We start from the raw sequence: 20459 nt of genomic DNA on the forward strand, positions 1-20459 counted from the left end.
CTTGTGGTCTGAGTCTGGTGAGTCCGGTGAGTTCGGTGAGTTCTGGTGAGTTCGGTGAGTTCTGGTCTCAGCTGAGTCTCTGTCTGTTAAAGGTCTGAACCGGCTCCTGTCGTGCGTGGTCCCGAGCCACGCCCCGGGGGGGGGGGGGGGGTCCAGTTAGTGCACGTCAGCACAAACACACGTGCTTGGTTTAAATCTCAACACTGTCACCACAGATTACACGTGTGATATCAATAAGTTGTATTTATTTACTTTTACTTTAAAAAGAGGATTAACAACTTAAATTAAAATGCAAACAAATACAAAATCTGAATTCTGAAATATAAGGAAAATAACTTTCAATCAAACAACATTGAAAAAGATACATTAACAGAATAAGACAAATTTATGTTCACGATTTCCCTTTATTTTTATTTTTTTTTACAAAACATTTATATTTCACACTTGATCTTGTTCTGTAGTCGACTAAATAGATTTGAATCGTAGCTGCTTCATCATCAGTCTGAACAGGAGTGATTTCATCTATACACAACGGTGACCTCTGACCTCTGACCACTGAAACCTCATTTGGTCATTGTTTGAAGAACTGTTCCTGAGAAACTGTTGATTTGTAAAGTTGAGTGTCTGCACTTCATCATAAAAAAAAATCACAAATGAGATTTGGTGGAAGTGATTATTCATCATTATTTCCTCCACACACACACACACACACACACACACACACACACACACACACACACACACACACACACTGAGAAACTGTTGATTTGTAAAGTTGTGTGACTGCACTACATCATAAAAAAAAATCACATATGAGGTTTGTAAATTAGTAGATTTAGTTTTAGATTTATGTATAAATAAAGAAACCCCTGCTTTATTTTGTTATCATGACAACAAAATAAGAGGATGAAGCAGGAGGAGAAAACACTGAAATACATCATAGTGATGAATTCTACACACTCGCTGTGTGCTCCAGAATCTGCTCCAGATGTTTAAATAGTTTACAGATGAATCCAGGATTGTTCTGTTGTTTCAGACACAGGGAGAATCAGAGGAAAGATTTTTGATTCGCTGAGCAGATAATAATAATCAAGCTTTATTTGTAACACGCTGCAGAAAAGACAATGAGTCAAAGGTCAAGCAGAGAAACTTCACACGCTCATGATATGTTACTGTTCAACTTTCTTTCCACTGTTTCTACTATTTTTCATTTCAGGTTTTTAAATCCATTTTTTTAATATACGTGTTTACACTTGCTTGTTTGTTTCAATAAGATTACATTTTTTAAAGGAAGTTAATTTTATGGATGTAGATTTTGGCAAATATAAATCATACATAAATAATCAGTAATAAGACATAAGTAATCAGAAAAATCATAAACGTTGTTCATTGGGAGAAATGGATGAAAACTTATTAACAAATCGTGTTTTTAAGTGAAATGTATTTTATTGGGATCGGTAGGAATGTATTGACAGTGTCTTGTTTCCCACGGACCGCTGATCGCACGGACCGAATACAAACAACCGCGGCAGCGAAGTCTTCCGGCTGAATGTGAACATCTCTCCGACTTCACGCGTCGCTTTACGGCCAAAGATCAACATGAAGTTCCGAGGGAAAATCATAGATGTGTCCTGCCTCACCCACTTCACCCGTGAGCCGCTTCACCTGCTAGCCTGCTAGCTAACCTGCTAACTTAACTTACCTGCTAGCCTGTTAACTTAACTATCCTACTAGCTTAGCTAACCTGCTAGCTTAACTAACCTGCTGATCTGTCAGCATAACTGTCCCTGCTGACCTGCTAGCTTAGCTAACCTGCTGACCTGCTAGTTTAACTAACCTGCTAGCTTAACTAACCTGCTAGCTTAACCAACCTGCTAGCTTAACTAACCTGCTTCTATGTGCTAGCGTAACTAGACTGCTGACCTGCTAGCTTAACCAACCTGCTGACCTGCTAGCTTAACTAACCTGCTAGCTTAACTAACCTGCTAGCTTAACCAACCTGCTAGCTTAACTAACCTGCTTCTATGTGCTAGCTCAACTAACCTGCTGACCTGCTAGCTTAGCTAACCTGCTTCTATGTGCTAGCTCAACTAACCTGCTGACCTGCTAGCCTGCTAGCTAACCTGCTAGCTTAACTAACCTGCTAGGTTAACTAGACTGCTGACCTGCTAGCTTAACTAACCTGCTTCTATGTGCTAGCTTAACTAACCTGCTGACCTGTTAGCTTAACTAACCTGCTAGCTTAACTAACCTGTTAGCTTAACGAACCTGCTGACCTGCTAGCTTAACTAACCTGCTAGCTTAACTAACCCGTTGACCTGCTAGCTTAACTAACCTGTTGACATGTTAGCTTAACTAACCTGCTTCTATGTGCTAGCTTAACTTACCTGCTGACCTGTTAGCTTAACTAACCTGCTAGCTTAACTAACCTGTTAGCTTAACTAACCTGCTGACCTGCTAGCTTAACTAACCTGTTAGCTTAACGAACCTGATGACCTGTCAGCTTAACTGACCTGCTAGCTTAACTAACCCGTTGACCTGCTAGCTTAGCTGTCCCTGCTTACCTGTTAGCCTAGCGGTCCCTGCTGACCTCCTAGCTTGACGGAAGCGGTCCCTAACTAGCTCCTCCCTCCTCCCCAGGGGTCGTCACCACCATCTCCAAGCTGACGAAGCTGTGCGTCCTGAGACTGACTCCAGATCACCTGTTCTTCGTTCTGTCTGGGAAAGTGGCCAATGGAGGGGTCAGCATGTGGTGTGAGCTGTCACAGGTAAGAGACCGGTGGGTCACTGACCTCCCACCACCACCACCACCACCACCCCCACCTCCCTGTTACTGCATGGGACCTGGACCGAACTGATTCGTTGTCTCTGGACAGTAATGGAAACGTCTTCAACCACCTGCATGACTCAGTATCTCCAAGCTCTTTCAGCTCTTCCCTCCGTTTGCCTTCCTCCCTCTGCAGGCCAACTTCTTCGATGAGTACCAGATGGAGGGTGTGTCCTCTGAGGACAATGAGATCTGTCTGGAGGTGACTCCAGAGAACCTGTCCAGAGCCCTGAAGACGGTCCAGAACGCCAAGTCCGTGAAGCTGAAACTGACCAAGAAGCACTGCCCCTGCCTGACCATCGCTGCCGAGCTGGTGAGTCTGTGGAGACGTGTTGTGTTCAGCAGCAGATGTGACAGCCATGACACGTGAGGTGACTCCTCCCTTTGTTCCGTCCAGCCCACGCTGTCCAGCATCAGTCGAGTCGTCACTCACGACGTCCCGGTCAACGTCATCCCACGCAGACTCTGGCATGAGTTCAAAGAACCGAGCATGCCCGACTTCGATGTGAGTGCAACACACGTCCCGGTATTAAATCAAGCAGCGTGCACATTAAACACGTTTGGTTCAAGTACAGGTCACTCTCTATGTGTCACTAAGATTTGTCTGAAGTGTCTGTCTGTCTGGAGACGTCTGTGAATGGAACACGATGCTGGTTTAGTTTCAACATAGATTTAAAGATGAGATTGTCCTCTGCCTCCAAGGTGAGTTTGTGTGTCTGTCGTCTCAGGTCAGCATCTACCTGCCTCCTCTGAAGACCATGAAGAGCGTCGTGGACCGGATGAAGAACCTCTCCAACTTCCTGGTAGCGTCACATTCCTCCAGAGCTGTGTCTGAGTTTAAGGGCCGGTACAGTTCCAACGTTTTCAAACCCGAAAGCATGAATGTCAGATTAAATAAAGTGTTTAGTGAACAACACATTAAAACGATGAACAGAGAAGTTCTACGTGTTTGAGGCAGAGTTGTTGAACCACAGACTCCAAAGGACGTCAAGAAGCACAAGATGGCTGCATTCGTATCTGAATCGTGGTTTGAGTTATGACAGTTATTATTATTCTTTATTAACAGTCTCTGATTCAGACCAATGACAATTTATTCCTGCTACATCCTTCTCTACTTTTAATTCTATGTGAAAGGATGTGAACAGGGGAACATGAACTTCAACAATATTATTCCAGATAGAAATTATGCACAAAAACTTTTAAAATAATAATCACAATGATTTGGACTAAATATACAGTGACCATTTCAAAGGTTTTCACTGTGTGTGTGTGTGTTTGTGTGTGTGTTTGTGTTTGAATCAGGTAATCGAGGCCAACCTGAACGGACAGATGAATCTGAAGATTGAGACGGATCTGGTTTCCGTCACCACGCACTTCAAAGACCTGGGGAATCCACCGTGGGGTGAGACTGGTTTTTATTTTATTTTGTGTGAGAGCGAGTCTGGTTCAGACAATAATATCGATGATGCTTCATGGTGAAAGATAAATCTGCTTCACTATTGAATGAGCACTCTCTTCCTCCTCCCCTTCTGTCCCCCTCCCCTCCCTGCCTCCTGTCCCTGCAGGTGAAGACGCCTCCCAGGAGGACAGTGCGTCTCAGAGCCGGGACCCAGAGTCCATGGCTGAGGCCAGAGTGGACATCAGGCGGCTGCAGCAGTTCCTCATGGGACAGCAGGTCAACCCCAGCAAGGCCATGTGCAGTAAGTCCGCTCCTCGTCCAGCTGTGCTCGGCTCAAAGGGATTATTCATACGTCACAATATCAGCATTCTAACGGGAGAAAGGTTTTTAATACAACATCACTTTTATCTGCTACATCGTTTCTATAGAACCTAGAGAAGTGTGAAGCTCATAAAGTCAGGACTGGTGCTGGTCACGTCTGTTTTGTCTCTGCTGTAAACGTCCCTGAAGGATTTCACTCTGCTCCATCACTGGTTGAACATTATGTTTCTTCTCGTCCTGTCAGATATCGTGTGTCAGAGGGTCGTCCACCTGATTCTGCTGCATGAAGATGTGTCGCTCCAGTATTTCATCCCCGCTGTGGCCTAGACGCCAGAGCTCATGAGCTAGTTCTGCTCGCTGTGAGTGTGGGGAAATGAAAACTGGACAACAGAACAGTTTCAGGAGTGTTTTCCCCTCATCCTGTTTCCTGTCGGAGCTCAGAAGAACAATGTGAAGAGTTCACCTGTCCCATGTTTCAGAGACCTTGCTCCTTTCCAGTCCTCCCACTGGACCTCAGGAACACACTGACCTCTGGTGGACAGATGGTAAACACACAGGAAGCAGTGTTTGGGGCAGTTGGAATGCACAAGCGAAAAAATTTGCACACACCTTGTTTAAGGAAGTACAGATGTTATATTTTTCATTAAAAAATGTTGAAAAACGAAAAATATTTTGATTGAAGTTCTTATTTAACAAACACACAAACCTTGTGGCTCTTATTTGGTTCTGGTCATGAAAGATCTCGTTAGCTTTTGGTGAGATCACGTTCTTTAACAATGTAAAATCTGATGTTTTCATTCATAAAGGACTGATATTCACGACTGTGTGTGATTTGGGGCAGATTGAGCTTGCAGCACTGTTGGTTCTTGGCGGAGATGTGGGATCTACTGAGAGACTTTCTAGTTCTGGGTGTGAAGTTATGAGTAATGATGATGTGCTTTTATTTTAAAGTAAAGGCAGAATGAGAAAAGCTGACTTGTCATATAACGCAGCTCCATGTGTCTTGTAGAATATTTTACTGGAGTTCCGAATTAATATTTTCATTTTTTAATTTAGTACAGGTATGACTGAGTTATTTTGCAAATTTAAATGTATATTATGAAGATGGCTCATAGAAACAGGAAGAGGACAATGAAACTAAACTTAGCTGTTAGTAAAAACTGGGAAAATGCTAAATTTTGGTACATGATTCATAGTTGAACCTCTCTATGCTGAGACTCAGCTGTCAGTCATGTTCATTTATATAAATTAAATAAGGACTTAGCTAACCTATTGTTAGCAGAACAATGTGACATGTTAGCATTGATGCTGACCTGCAGCTGGTATTTAACAAGTTTTCTTATTGTATATGTATTTAAAGACTTAAAGTTAAATATCAACCTCTTCTCATTTTACTCCAATATGTTTAATTGGAAAGAACTTTTAAACATTATCTAAAAATGAAAAGTGTAGGGAGCCCCCAGTAATATGTCTAATAAAGGTAACTGATTGTTCTAATAAATTAACAAAATATCTGCCTGAAGTTTAACACAATAAATAAAGTAGAAATACATAAAACTAGTAAAAAGTTGTACTAAAATTTGAGTTTGGATGATCATTGATGGAGCCCTAATTCACATCTTATTCTCTACGAGAACAATAATATGTCATGTTTTTATGTGTGTGTCTCCTCCCCCCCACAGAGCAACTGTCATGTGATTTCTTATAAATGCTGAGAGGATGAGGAAGTGAAACTTAGGGTGTAGTCAGACTCCATTTTAACAACACAACGCAGACGGTGAAACAAAGTGCAGAGTCCAGTGAGTGTTAACACAACGATGTGTTGAATCTATCATTTTACTGTCAGAGACTCAGAGTCAGGTTTCTACCGGTGGACTGTAGAGAGAAGAAGAGTCGGGACAGACAGAAGTAAAGCAGGAAGTGTGTGTGTGTGTGCGTGTGTGTGTGTGTGTGTGTGTGTGTGTCACTGTTCACAGATCAGATCTGTTAAGGCGTTGTAAAGGTCACCGCCGTGCACTTTATGGATCAAAAAAAAAGTTACATATGTCATTGGTCAGACACCTTAAAACTATAGGAATGAGGAAATGGATCTATGTATGTTTTTGTTTATTATTTGTGTGATTGTTTATTATTTGTGTGATTATGTAAATATGGGGGTTTTGTAAAGGAAATGTGTTAAATATGGGGAAGTGACGTCCCGTCGAGAGGTGTGTGTTTTTTTTTGGAGCTGCGGGCGGGCGGTGCGGCCAGTGGTTCGAGGAACTGGATATATAATTTACAACCGAAAGGATTTTTTCTCTGGAACGGGATTATTACCTGGGAGATTTTTGTAATGGCTTATATCGTGGACTGAACATTTTCTGGGCACTGGAAGGGGGGGAGAAAGCGTGGACTTTGATTTGTTTGCGGCACTCACCTCGCCACACCTGCAGACATTTTTGTTTTGGACGTTTGTTTGGGGATTATGTTTGGACCTGGGGTGGGAAAATATTGTTGTTTGAGTGTGTGTAAATAGCTTGTTTATGTTCACGGGTCCGCCAATGTTTGCGGGCATGAGCGAGGGGGGTTATTGGTGTTTTGTGTAAATACAGTATATAATAAGCAACCGGTTTGAGTGTTTTCCGTTTATATATATATTTAGTTAATTTTTGGTAAGACCGATAACTAGGTTCGGTCCAATTAGGGATTTTTCGTTTATGTTAACTTGTTCAGGCAGCGTGCAACAAACACAGTGGGTCGGCTCCGCCCGTGTCCTTTAAATTTAATGCGTAGTAACTTTGCCCTGGGGTTGAAACAGGGCGATTTGTTACAGAGTGGTGGCCAGTATGGGGACCAGTGGATGATAAATTAAAATCGATATCGCTGTGACGGAGCATGTGCGTTTGTCCCGAGGAGTTTTTTTCTCCCGTCGGGCTTTTGTTTGTTTCAAGTTAAAATAACACGGGCCGAAAATTGTGTTTGATACAGCGAATTCTTCAGTATCACGGCACTTTACGTGTTATCTATATTTCATTAAGAATTAAGTTGCATAACTGTGTTGTTTTTTCCAATAACTGTATTAGATATTCAGTGACTGTTAAGTTTAATTAATTGATTTGTGGCATAACTGTGTTGTTTTTTCCAATAACTGTATTAGATATTCAGGGACAGTTAAGTTTAATTGATTTGTGAAGATTAGGATCAGAGCAGGGTAGCTGTGCAAACCTGGCCTACCTATATATATATATATATATATATATATATATATATCTATACATACATGTATATTGCAACTACAGTACAGTGAATACATCCTTGTATTAACGAATACTGCAACATTAAGCACACATTTCCCTGAGGGCTTAGCTTCACTTGTCAGTTAAAATGGCGGCTTCAAGGCAGCAGGGGTCACCCAGGTGTGATGATGCACCTGAAGAGAGCTCACTGCCCCTCATCGATTTGGCTCGAAATATCCCTTCTCCTCCTGAAGATGACAATTATCGGCATGTTACCTGCAGACACAACCGCAGTGGCCTCAGTGAGGTAACCAGCATGCTCGAATCGATGTATCTTGACCCCCAGGATGAGGATCAACATCAGTCAGAGGACAGTGATGATAATGGAGCCATTGGAGTGGAGGAACATCTGCAGGACTTACAGTTAAAAATTGAGTCTTTGGAGAACCGGTTTAAGGAAGCAGCCGATAGTACGCTCAATCGGGAGGAGGGGCTCCGAGCAGCAATTGATGCAATGGCTAAGGAGGCGAAGGAGTATATTGACACAAGGCTGCAGAGATTTGATCAAGCTCTGGTATCCTGCCTGCAGCGGAGGGATAAACGGTGGGATGAAGAACTTAAGAAGACCATCAACAAAAGCCGGTCTTCATGGAAGCCTGTTAGTTTCTCCACTCCGGCTGTGGTCTTGTCTGCCGGCCGCCAAACATCTGTGAGAGATGGTTCACTCCCGGCCGCGGCCGCAGCTTCAGCTAAACCACCTATTAGAATGGAGTTTCCCCAGTTTGGTGACTCGAGGAGTTCAGCTGATGTCACTGATTTCATCGAACAGTGTGAGAACTTTCTTTCTTTAAGACCACTGAGTGACTTTGAGTTCCTGGGCACCCTTAACGCCGTTCTAAAAGGACCAGCACGGAGCTGGTGGTTAGCCGCTCGCAGCAAAATAGCTAATTGGGAGATGTTCAAAAATGCATTCCTGGAAGCTTTCTTGCCCACTGATTACCAGTCGGAGATTGAGGAGCAGCTCCGTTCTAGTGTGCATCACATGGAGATGCCGTCCTTGACTCAGGCTGCACATACACATTGATGAACAGAACCTTATGGAACAACCTAAGGAGGGCTGGAGAGACTCTGAACGTGAGTGAAGTCCCGAGGTTCGTTATGGCCAATGGACATGAGAGTAAGGCTCTAGGGAAAACTAACCTGCTCCTCACCCTCAATGACACTCATGTCTCCATCAGCGTTCATATATTGAGTGATGATCAGCTGTATATGCCTCTACTACTCGGGTTAGACTTTATGTGTGCAAGCCAGATAGTCTTAATGCCCCACCTTAGGAAGTATGTCATGCCAGGGGGGACAGAGCACAAGTTTTTAACGAAAACCCGGGATGCATTGCAGTGGGGGTTTCAAGGCTCAATAATACATTTTTACGTAGCAGTATTTGAAGAGGCTAGCATCAAGCAGCCAAGCCTGCCTCTAGTAGAGGCTCAACCGGTGGTGGTTAGGCCACTGCTGCAGAAATGGCCTACAGTTTAGACAGAGTCCACAGGTGCAACTGAAATCGTAAAGCACAAAATCATGACCACGGATGAGCTGCCAGTGCGAAAGAGAGCCTATAGAGCATCGGTACATAAGCAAGCAGTCATCAAGGAGCAGATTAAGAAGATGCTCAGTGATGGTGTGATAGAGCCTTCCTCATCGGCCTGGGCCTCCCCAGTGGTCTTAGTCCCAAGGAAGGATGGGACACCCCGTTTCTGTGTGGACTATAGAGGCCTCAACGCCAAAACGCATCACGATGCATATCCAATGCCGTTGGTGCATGAAATTCTGGAGTCCATGCAGGGGGCCCGATATTTTAGCTCACTGGATCTCCAGAGTGGTTACTGGCAGGTGGCCATGGACGAAGAAAGCAAAAGGAAGACCGCCGTGACCACCCATCTAGGCCTCTTCCAGTTTAGAGTTATGCCATTTGGACTGCGGAACGCAGGTGCCACTTTTCAGCGGTTGATGGAATCTGTCCTTGGGGAGTTAAAGGGGAAAATCTGTTTCGTGTATATAGATGACATCATCATTTTTTCCAAGACTCAGGAGCAGCATTTACAAGATCTGGATGCTGTCTTCCAAAAGCTGCATGAGGCCAGCCTAACCCTCAATGTGAAGAAATGCCATCTTCTTCAGACTCAGTTAACATTTTTGGGGCATATAGTATCAGGGGAGGGTGTAGCCGTGGACCCAGCAAAGATTGTGGCCATATCAGCCTATCCAGCACCAACAGACTTGAAGAGTCTCCAAAGATTCCTTGGATTAGTGGGCTGGTACCACAAGTTTCTACCTAGACTAGCGGACATTGTGGCTCCACTGAATAACCTCAAGAGGAAAGGGGTATTGTGGGAGTGGACTGAGCAATGTCAAGACGCCTTCGAACATCTGAAGATGATGTTGCAGTCACCACCAGTGTTGGCTCAGCCGCAGCCGCTCCTTGGCTTCCAGGTGCACTGTGATGCCAGCGACGTGGGACTAGGGGCCGTCCTGATGCAGACTATTGAGGGGGAGGAGAAGGCCATAGCCTTTGCCTCAAGAACACTGCAGGGTGCAGAACTGAGATACTCCACCTCGGAGAAGGAGTGCCTAGTGGTCGTCTGGGCAGTGGAGAAGTGGCGACACTACCTAGAGGGGGAGATGTTCCAAGTATTCACGGACCACAGTGCTCTAACCTGGGCCTTTAACTGCCCTAAGACGTCGTCTCGCCTGACCAGATGGACTCTGCGGCTCCAGCCTTACTCCTTCAGAGTCAACTATAAGAAGGGCTGCTGTAATATTGTCCCTGATGCACTATCCCGGGCACTGCCATTATCAGAAGGGAACGTTTGTGTTGCGGTTCCAAAATCAAACTGGTCTGCCTTACCCAGCTCCCTTCAAGATATTGAAAGCGCCCAGCAGTCTGACACACTTTGTAAAGAACTTGGCCTTTCCATCGAGCAGCCCACACCTGGTCGCATTCACTATGAATACCAACAAGGAGTGTTGTACCGGGGTGTGCCTTCAAAGTACGGGGGATTTAATTACCAGATGGTTACCCCAGAGGTATTGGTGCCAGAGTTTCTGGTTTATTTTCACAACAGCCCTTTTGGAGGACATCTAGGGAGGATGAAAACCCTCCTGAAAATATTGGAGGTGGCGTGGTGGCCAACGGTCCGAAAAGATGTGTGGAGCCATGTCCGAGCCTGTTCTGTGTGCCAGCAATATAAGCCATCCAACGAGAAACCAGCTGGGCAACTCCAATCCACAGAGGTCAAGGTTCCAGGAGAAATGATTGGAGTAGACTTCATGGGACCCCTACCACTAAGCAAAGGCCGGAATTCAGTGCTGATGGTAGTCGTGGATTACTACGCCAAATGGGTGGAGCTTTTCGCCCTGAAGGATTCTAAGACGCCAAAAGTCTGTCAGGTCCTGAAAAATGACATTTTCACTCGCTGGGGGGTTCCCAAGTACTTGGTGTCAGACAAAGGCCCCCAATTCACAAGCCAGCTGATGGCTAGCCTTTGTCAGTCGTGGGGCGTAACCCATAAGCTCACTACGGCCTACCACCCACAGACCAATCTGACAGAGAGGGTCAACAGGACCTTGAAGACCATGATCGCCTCTTTTGTGGGGAATTACCATTATGATTGGGACCGGTGGCTGCCAGAATTTAGGTTCGCGATCAACACTGCAGTGCACGAGACCACTGGGGTGACCCCTGCAATGTTAGCTCTTGGTCGCACCCTCAAAGGCCCACTGGAGCGTCTCATACACCAGTCCCCTGCACCTAGCTCATCAGCATATCATATCCTACACTCACACACACAATTGCTGGAGGAGGTTGAAAGGCATGTTGGGGTGGCCAAAGCTAGACCAGCCAGATATTATAATGCACGACGCAAAGATGTACACTTTGCTGTTGGGGATCTGGTCTGGGTTAGGGCACATCCTTTGTCTAAAGCCTCAGCTAAATTCTCTGCCAAATTTGCACCCAGATGGTCAGGGCCTGTAAGGGTAGAGAAAAGGTTAGGTCCTATTAATTACCGAGTTCGTTGGGTGTCTGACAAAATGAAGGTGGACAATATAAATGTGGTCGACCTGAAACCCTACTATGGTCCCGATAAGCCGCTGGCTGGGGGGGGGGAATGTAAAGGTCACCGCAGTGCACTTTATGGATCAAAAAAAAAGTTACATATGTCATTGGTCAGACACCTTAAAACTATAGGAATGAGGAAATGGATCTATGTATGTTTTTGTTTATTATTTGTGTGATTGTTTATTATTTGTGTGATTATGTAAATATGGGGTTTTTGTAAAGGAAATGTGTTAAATATGGGGAAGTGACGTCCCGCCGGGAGGTGTGTGTTTTTTTTTGGAGCTGCGGGCGGGCGGTGCGGCCAGTGGTTCGAGGAACTGGATATATAATTTACAACCGAAAGGATTTTTTCTCTGGAACGGGATTATTACCTGGGAGATTTTTGTAATGGCTTATATCGTGGACTGAACATTTTCTGGGCACTGGAAGGGGGGGAGAAAGCGTGGACTTTGATTTGTTTGCGGCACTCACCTCGCCACACCTGCAGACATTTTTGTTTTGGACGTTTGTTTGGGGATTATGTTTGGACCTGGGGTGGGAAAATATTGTTGTTTGAGTGTGTGTAAATAGCTTGTTTATGTTCACGGGTCCGCCAATGTTTGCGGGCATGAGCGAGGGGGGTTATTGGTGTTTTGTGTAAATACAGTATATAATAAGCAACCGGTTTGAGTGTTTTCCGTTTATATATATATTTAGTTAATTTTTGGTAAGACCGATAACTAGGTTCGGTCCAATTAGGGATTTTTCGTTTATGTTAACTTGTTCAGGCAGCGTGCAACAAACACAGTGGGTCGGCTCCGCCCGTGTCCTTTAAATTTAATGCGTAGTAACTTTGCCCTGGGGTTGAAACAGGGCGATTTGTTATAGCGTGTTTTTTTATCCTATATAATGAGAGAAGCCGATCCAAGATTTTGGTTCAATCAAATGTTTTATTTAAAGATACAATGAAGAGTTATTCATAGCTATGGACAATTATCACAGCCTATGCTAATTAAGTTAGCAGTAGGAAGATGAAAATGGCCCCGAACAGAAGGGGTTTGATATAGTTATAACAGTAGATTTGATGTGATTGGTTATGAATATTTGGAGGGGAGTCACCGCAAATCACTTTGGATCTCCCTTATTGGTCCAGCCGCAGTCCCACGCCTCTTGTTACCGAATCCAGGAAGTGACAGCGAGCAGCTCTCCGTCATGCACCTACGCTACTCTACCGGTTGCTAGGGCAACTCTATCTACCCTGACAGTCTGATGTTGTCTCGTAATTCAGCCTTGAGTAGAAAGTGTCTTGCTCCAGCCATCTCGGCTGCACCAACTTAACCATAACAAACTCAAACTCAGGACAGCTGTTAGACTGGCCATCCTTGTGACGTACAAACATTATTAGAAAATTCCAAATATTAAATATGATAAGCGAAAGGTTGAAAATAATGATTTGTATAAGGTAATGTTATTGACCCACTGCTCCTACCTCCCCTTCCGCCTTTATGAAAAGAGTCATTCATTATGGTTTGAGAAACTATTATTGTGTTATTGTGTGTCTGCTCCATCAAAACAATCTTGACTGTGAATGTGTAAACATTCGCATCCTCGAAACTAAACAATGTCATACTGACTTTGCCCCAGAAAGGACAGCTCCTTGAATTCTGTCTGATGTTGAATACAGCTAATGAAAATATGCTTTAATATCCAAGAAGTTAATTATGAGGACAACTAAAAGATACATTATTGGCACTAAACAGCAACGGTTATTAAATTAATTTGTATGTGCATTATATCTAGCTAAAACTACCTCTAGCTTTATTATTAAGAGTTCTTTCAGACACAACCTATACTTAAAAGTTTGAAATTCCTAACAGATCTCCACAGGAAACGCCTCCATCAGGCTGACGGGGCTGCAGCTTCAGGACCTGGGCCGATACAAGTGCTTCACCATCACCTTCACTGGAGCCGGCAAGTCGTCATTTATCAACCTGAGAGCAGATGGTAAAGAAACAGTGAAAACACAACACAAATACTAGAAGTGATATTTGTCTCTTGTTGCTGTTCCCTTGTTTAACATGTGTACTGTTGGGTTGAGTTGAAGCTGATACTGAAGCATTGGACGTCTCGCTGCTTGCCGGCACCATTACCTCTTTGAAACATGGTTAGTCTCTAAAGTGCAATGCATCCTGGGACAGGTTGGACGGGGACAGATCCACCATGATGAACAGCAAATACTAGAGACACACACACACACACACACACACACACACACACACACACAGTGTGTGTGTTGTACTAAATTTAAACCATAATATGTCATGTTTAAATGTGCGTGTCTCCCCACACAGAGCAACTGTCATGTGATTTCATATAAATGCTGAGAGGATGAGGAAGTGAAACTTAGGGTGTAGTCAGACTCCATTTTAACAAAACAACGCAGACAGTGAAACAAAGTGCAGATCAGGTGAGTGTTAACACAACAATGTGTTGAATCTATCATTTTACTGTCAGAGACTCAGAGTCAGGTTTCTACCGGTGGACTGTAGAGAGAAGAAGAGTCGGGACAAACAGAAGTAAAGCAGGAAGTGTGTGCGTGTGCGTGTGTGTGCGTGTGTGTGTGTCTCCTCCCCCCCTCCTCCTCACAGAGAGATTGTCGTTTGATTTCCATTAAATGCAGAGAGGAGGAGGAGCAGTAACTGAAGGTGCAGTCAGACTCTATTTTAACAACACAACGTTCAGAGTCTGGTGAGTGTTAACACAACAACATGTTGAATCTATCATTTTACTGTCAGAGACTCAGAGTCAGTTTTCTACCGGTGGACTGTAGAGAGAAGAAGAGTCGGGACAAACTTCTGTCCTCATACGGACACACAAGTAAAGAAGGAAGTGTGTTGTGTTGTGTTGTGAGTCGATGGAGTCGGATCCTGTGTGTGTGTTGCTCATTGTAAAGGCTCCATTATGCTTCTACGTATCCGTGTAGCGGAGAGAGACGCACGGAGAGCGCGGACTCTCTGATTTTTGTTTTTCCGACGACCGTCCGTCTGAAAACAATTCACCGCCAAACAGTAGGTGGCGCAACGGAAGACGAGCTCAGAGAAGTCTACCCCACTTCTGGCAAGAAGAAGTCCACGCTGTTTATTTACTTACTCCCCACTTTCTGCACACAGTGTAGCTACGATGGCAACTAAATAAAATAAAGTGACACCCAGCGGGTCAAGATGCTGATGTAATCGTTTCTTAGCGCAGCGGTTCCCCGGTCTTGTTTCCGAACTGTGTTGCTGATTCCACAGCTTGAGGCTACATGTAGCTAGAAGCTAACCGGAGCTAGCTCCCCCCAGCTTCCACACACAGTCAGCAGGACTCCCGACACTAACTACTATCCAGTGTTTGCTTCTAACCTGACGGTATTATAGAAACAGTGTCATGATAGAAGTGGAATTAAAGTCGTGACCGCGGGTTTTTGCACTGTTACCACCGCAGTTAGCATGGTGGCTAGCCCGCTAGCTAGCCCGCTAGTGCCGTTTTGAAGTCTCGTTATAACCGTATGTGACCGTGCACACATGCCCTCAGTGCTCTAACGAGCCACCGTCAGCCGGACAACTCCGCTGGCTTAACACACACGTCACATTAATCGTAGAATCATAGTTGTGTTTGGGTTTGATGTGACACAGGGAAGGAAACAGGAAGTTTGAGGGCTGGAAATGACTTTGTACAGAAATTATGTCGTTAGCGGACCAATCACAGCCAAGAGCGGTCCGTTGGGTCTCCGAAATAAACACGGACAGTTAGAAAAATCAGAGGTGTACGAAAAGCTCTCCGAGGCGCTCGGAGAGGGCGTTCCTATCTGTCCGTATCCGTCAAAACGTAGAAGCATAAAGGAGCCTTAACCCTGGGTCCAGACTGTGTGTGTCTGGTGTTGAACTGAACTTGTTGACGAGTCGTTTCCATGATGTTTACATGAGTCTGATGAACTGGATTCAAACCAGCACCCAGTGACGTCATGTCAGGACCTGATCAGAACATGAGGTCACCTTGGGCCATTCCACTCCGTGGCCCCGCCCCTTCTTCACCACAGTAGCGGAGGTGTGTCCTGTGGGACCGAGGGGCGGGGCCGGGGGTTGGAGCCGAGGGGGGGGGGGCTCTATACCTGTCCAACCGGTCCTGACAGATAACTCACTTCGAACTGAGGTGTACCCAGAATGCCTTGTGAATCACCTCGGAGAGAGACACACAAATGCAGTATTTTCTCCATTAATAACAATTTAAAAAGTGTGTGTGTGTGTGTGTGTCTTTACCAGTGAATTCAGAGAGGAGGAGCATTAACTGAAGGTGAAGTCAGACTCCATTTTAACAACACAACGGGTCCTGACAGGAATCCTCACTTCTAACGGAGGGTTACCCTGAACGCCTTGCGAATCACCGGCCACCTGAGAGAGACACAAATGTAGTATTTCCTCGTTTAATAACAATTTAAAAATTACGAATCTGAACCTCAGCTGCTCTGACTCTGTGTCATGAGTCGAACCATCTGTTCACTGGTCTCTTCTTCCTTTGATCCACATTCAGTTCTCACAGGATGAAAGAAAGATGTCTGCGTTCAAGTCTCTGGTTGTGTTGATCCTCAACTTGTGGACTCTCACCACAGCAGGTCTGATCTTACTCAGAAATCACAGCTTCTGTTTGAACGTAGGACTTTGTACAAGCATGTTGGTTTCCATCAGACCAAGCAGGAAACATGAGAAATGATTGTGAAGGTTTATAACAACAAAGAGAAACATGTTCTCACTGAGCTGGAGGTGAAACAGTTCACACCAGATGTTGGGTTCTTATATTCTTCATAGAAACGTGAGCATCAACAGATCTGTGTGTGTGTGTGAGTGTGTGTGTCCGCGTGTCCGCACGGGCAGAATATACAGGGAAAATTTACTTTCAACACAGTTGTTTCACACACGATTCTAAAAAAATTAATCTTTCTTTACGTCTAAATTTCCAGATACTAAACTCTTCTCATTACTAGGAATGTTCAGATTTTGTTTTTTGACCCGGTGTCTCACAGATGTTGAGGTCTCCTGTGTTTTAGCGGAGAGCTGCATCTTACCCTGCAGGTTTCAGCCTGGTACAGACCCAGTCATCTACTGGGTGAAGGTGGAACCAGGAAACACTCGTGTCCACTCCTACTACAGCTGTTAACTGGTCTCTTCTTCCATTGATCCACTTCCAGTTCTCACAGGATGAAGATGTCTGCGTTCAAGTCTCTGGTTGTGTTGATCCTCAACATCTGGACTCTCACCACAGCAGGTACGTGAAGTCTGATCTTACTCAGAAATCACAGCTTCTGTTTGAACGTAGGACTTTGTACAGGCATGTTGGTTTCCATCAGACTGAGTTGTGTTTTTTAAGTGTGTGAGTGTGTGTGTGATTGTGTGAATAAATATCATCTCCGTCTGCCGTTGTCACACATTGATGCGGAAATGAAAAAATGGCGGTAATGAAAATCCAGCCGCACCGCGCCCATGTTAACAAACCAGTTCTGTTGAGACGTGGTTCAGTTCTCTCTGAGTTTCTCTGCGTTCAGCTCGTAGTTCACTGCAGAATATACAGAGAAAATTAACTTTCAACACAGTTTCAACGTTTATCTTTTAAATTAATCTCATAAAGATAAATTACTGCATTGCTGCCTTTGCACATAGCAAAATAAAAGCAAATCAGCGTTTCTGTGTAGACCATAGACTGTACAGTGGATATAAACAGTCTACACACTCTTGTTAAAATGACAGGTGATGTTGAGGTCTCCTGCATTTTAGAGGAGAGATGCATCTTACCCTGCAGTTTCCAGCCTGGTAGAGACCCAGTCATCCACTGGATGCAGGTGGAACCAGGAGAACCTCTGGTCCACTCCTACTACAGTGCCAGAGACCAGCTTGATCTCCAGAACGAGCGCTTCAGAGGCCGGACATCGCTGTTCACAGATCAGATCTCCAGAGGAAACGCCTCCATCAGGCTGATGGGGCTGCAGCTTCAGGACCAGGGACGATACAAGTGCTACACCAGTACCATCACTGGAGTCAGGGAGGAGTCATTCATCAACCTGAGAGCAGATGGTAAAGAAACTCACAGTGAAAACACAACACAAATCCTAGAAATTATATTTGTCTCTTGTTGCTGTTCCCTTGTTTAACATGTGTACTGTTGGGTTGAGTTGAAGCTGATACTGAAGCTTGAACGTCTCGCTGCTTGCCGGCACCATTACCTCTTTGAAACATGGTTAGTCTCTAAAGTGCAATGCATCCTGGGACAGGTTGGACGGGGACGGATCCACTCGTTGGAGCTCGTCTTCAAATGCAGACCCTGAATTGAGACACAGCTGATGTCAGCAGCTCCACATATTGGCTCATATGTGACATGTTAAATAATAAGCACAATATGTCAGATTAATGAAGAGCTCCACAGAGCACGAGGCAAAGATGATCAATGAGTTATAAAGAGAACTGTTGTCTTGCAGCTCCGGTGCGTCACGTGGACATTGAGCAGGTGGAGGACAGCTTCACCTGCCGCTCAGAGGGGATCTACCCCGAGCCGCAGCTCACCTGGTCCACCAGGCCTCCGTCCAACGAGACCCTTCAGAACCAAACCTCAGTGAAGAGGACGGAGCAGCAGCTCTATGAGATCAGCAGCACAGTGACACTGTCAGACAGAGACACTGTTCTGATCTGCAGCATCAGCACTCGCAGTGGCTGGAGGAGCTCGGTGTGGTATCAACCCAGTACGTTGGATCTGCTCTATGGAACTGAACCTTTGCTTGTTTCACCTACTGCTGCATATTCATATCTGCTCCTACAGATAATTCACATCTTATATCAATGCTGATTCTCAATCTTTACCTTGTTTCTTTTTCTGCTGAACAGATTTCCACTGAACTAGTTGTGAGGATGAACGTGGGCCACAGGTCCCTCAGTAGAGCTCAGACCTCCACTAGGCCCAACAGTCTCCTTATCAAACCACATGGAAATTCCCCAGGCTTAAGATCTGCACCAAATTTCACACACTCATAAATATCAGTCCTCTAAATTTGTCAGATTGTTTCTTCACCTTCATCAGTTATTCGAAGGGAAATCAATGAAAATGTTGAAAAACGTCCTCTCTCACGATGTTAATGTGAAAAAACAACAAATCCTGGATCCACACAAACATGTGATGAGTTCTTCTGTGAGCCTGACCCACAACTCACCTTCCTGACAAGTTTCATGGAAATCTGTTCAGAAGTTGTTGTGTAATGTTGCTTGAAGCCCAACAAACAAATGGAACATGGAACAGATCCATTAGTTTTCTTTCTTTAACATTGGACCTTTCTGGACATTTCCCCTGAGAGGACTGATGTGTGTGAGATGTGGAGCAGCTTGAAGTGACTGTTGGTCCTTGGAGGAGATATCAGCTCCACTGAGTGACCTTCTGGTTCAGTTCATCATTCCAAGGCCACACCCTCCTCCACATGAATCATTCTGATGATAGAAGATGTTCAGAAAGTCTCATCAGAGCCTGAAACCACATTCTGACAACAATGATATTATTTGATCTCTTTTCTTTTCAGCTCCCGTCCATGTGTCATCGTTTAAAACAAGAACAACAATCCACTGCACTGCTCCAAACACCAAACCCCCGACACACCGGGTGTGGAAGTTCAACCACAGTCAGATCATTGTGGACCAGACCGGGGTGGACGGCCCCCCCAGGGTCTCAGAGCAGTGGAGGCAGCAGGTGGAGGATGTGTCAGCGTCAGGCAGCCTCAGGCTGCACCACTTATCTTCAGATCACCAGGGAACGTTCACCTGTGAACTCAGTAGTGAAGAGGAGACGCACTTCATCAACCGCTACGTGACGATAGAGGAAGGTAAGATCCCATGAGACGAGAAGTGATGATGAAATCCTCAGAGCGACTGTCAGACCTGAGGCTGGTGCAGTGAGTCCTGGTTCCTCCTGGTGGAGCAGATCCCCCAGGGCTCCGTCCTCCAGCTCATCAGGAGCTTCATGTCCACATGTTGTCAGGAGAACATCCAGGAACCAGGAGGACACACAAACACACACACACACACACACACACACACACACACACACACACACACACACACACACACACACTACACTTTACACTGAAGACACATCACATCACTTTGTTGATGCTACAGTTCTACTCTCTGAATTACAGGTTCTTCAGGTTCAGTTGCAGCGATTGTGGTCGTAGTCCTCCTTGTGTTAGCATTAGTAGCTGGAGCAGCATTATTATACTACTGTATAAGACTAAAGGTAAATGTTAATATTTACAATAATTCTGCTACTTATTTATTATGTGATGTTTCTTCTAATGATTATTTCTTTTGAACTCAGAGAAAAAAGAACAAACCCAAAACGAACAATCCACCATCAGACGCTCCAGAGATGAAACCTTTACAGTAAGTTTACTGTATATTCTGTCCTGAGAATTACAATATTCTGCTCTAAAGAATAACCCTGTTGTCATGGAGATGCTGTAAACTACTTTATTCTTGTCACGTTGCTCTAACAGCTTCATCTCCGCTGCATCAGCAGACTCGTCCTAAAGCA

At 44.8% G+C, this 20459-nt stretch overlaps 2 protein-coding genes across 2 annotated transcripts in view; one reads left to right on the forward strand and one right to left on the reverse strand.

Moving 5' to 3' along the window:
• The window catches only part of tubb6 (tubulin, beta 6 class V), a 7823-nt gene extending 7783 nt beyond the window's left edge, over positions 1-40 (reverse strand). Inside the window, exon 1 of the mRNA XM_061094002.1 lies at positions 1-40. This exon is cut by the window's left edge and continues 57 nt beyond it. The gene's annotated coding sequence lies outside the window, so the exon portion shown is untranslated.
• Positions 41-1473: 1433 nt separating this feature from the next.
• Positions 1474-5128, forward strand: hus1 (HUS1 checkpoint clamp component). Its single transcript, XM_061093827.1, has 8 exons — positions 1474-1651; positions 2641-2768; positions 2964-3140; positions 3225-3332; positions 3556-3630; positions 4130-4229; positions 4393-4527; positions 4792-5128. Exons 1-8 carry the CDS (start codon positions 1600-1602, stop codon positions 4872-4874), a joined length of 858 nt encoding a protein of 285 aa, XP_060949810.1. The 5' UTR covers positions 1474-1599; the 3' UTR covers positions 4875-5128.
• Positions 5129-20459: the final 15331 nt, after the last annotated feature.

Source organism: Limanda limanda, chromosome 20 (genome assembly GCF_963576545.1).
Source record: "Limanda limanda chromosome 20, fLimLim1.1, whole genome shotgun sequence".
NCBI lineage: Eukaryota > Metazoa > Chordata > Actinopteri > Pleuronectiformes > Pleuronectidae > Limanda > Limanda limanda.

What these genes read in the sequence shown, in the direction of transcription:
- hus1 (XM_061093827.1), top strand. Translation starts at nt 1,600, where the DNA reads ATGAAGTTCCGAGGGAAAATCATAGATGTGTCCTGCCTCACCCACTTC. An exon ending in CGAGCATGCCCGACTTCGAT is followed by an intron (nt 3,333 to 3,555) that starts GTGAGTGCAACA and finishes CTGTCGTCTCAG; the next exon opens with GTCAGCATCTACCTGCCTCC. An exon ending in CCCCAGCAAGGCCATGTGCA is followed by an intron (nt 4,528 to 4,791) that starts GTAAGTCCGCTC and finishes TCGTCCTGTCAG; the next exon opens with ATATCGTGTGTCAGAGGGTC.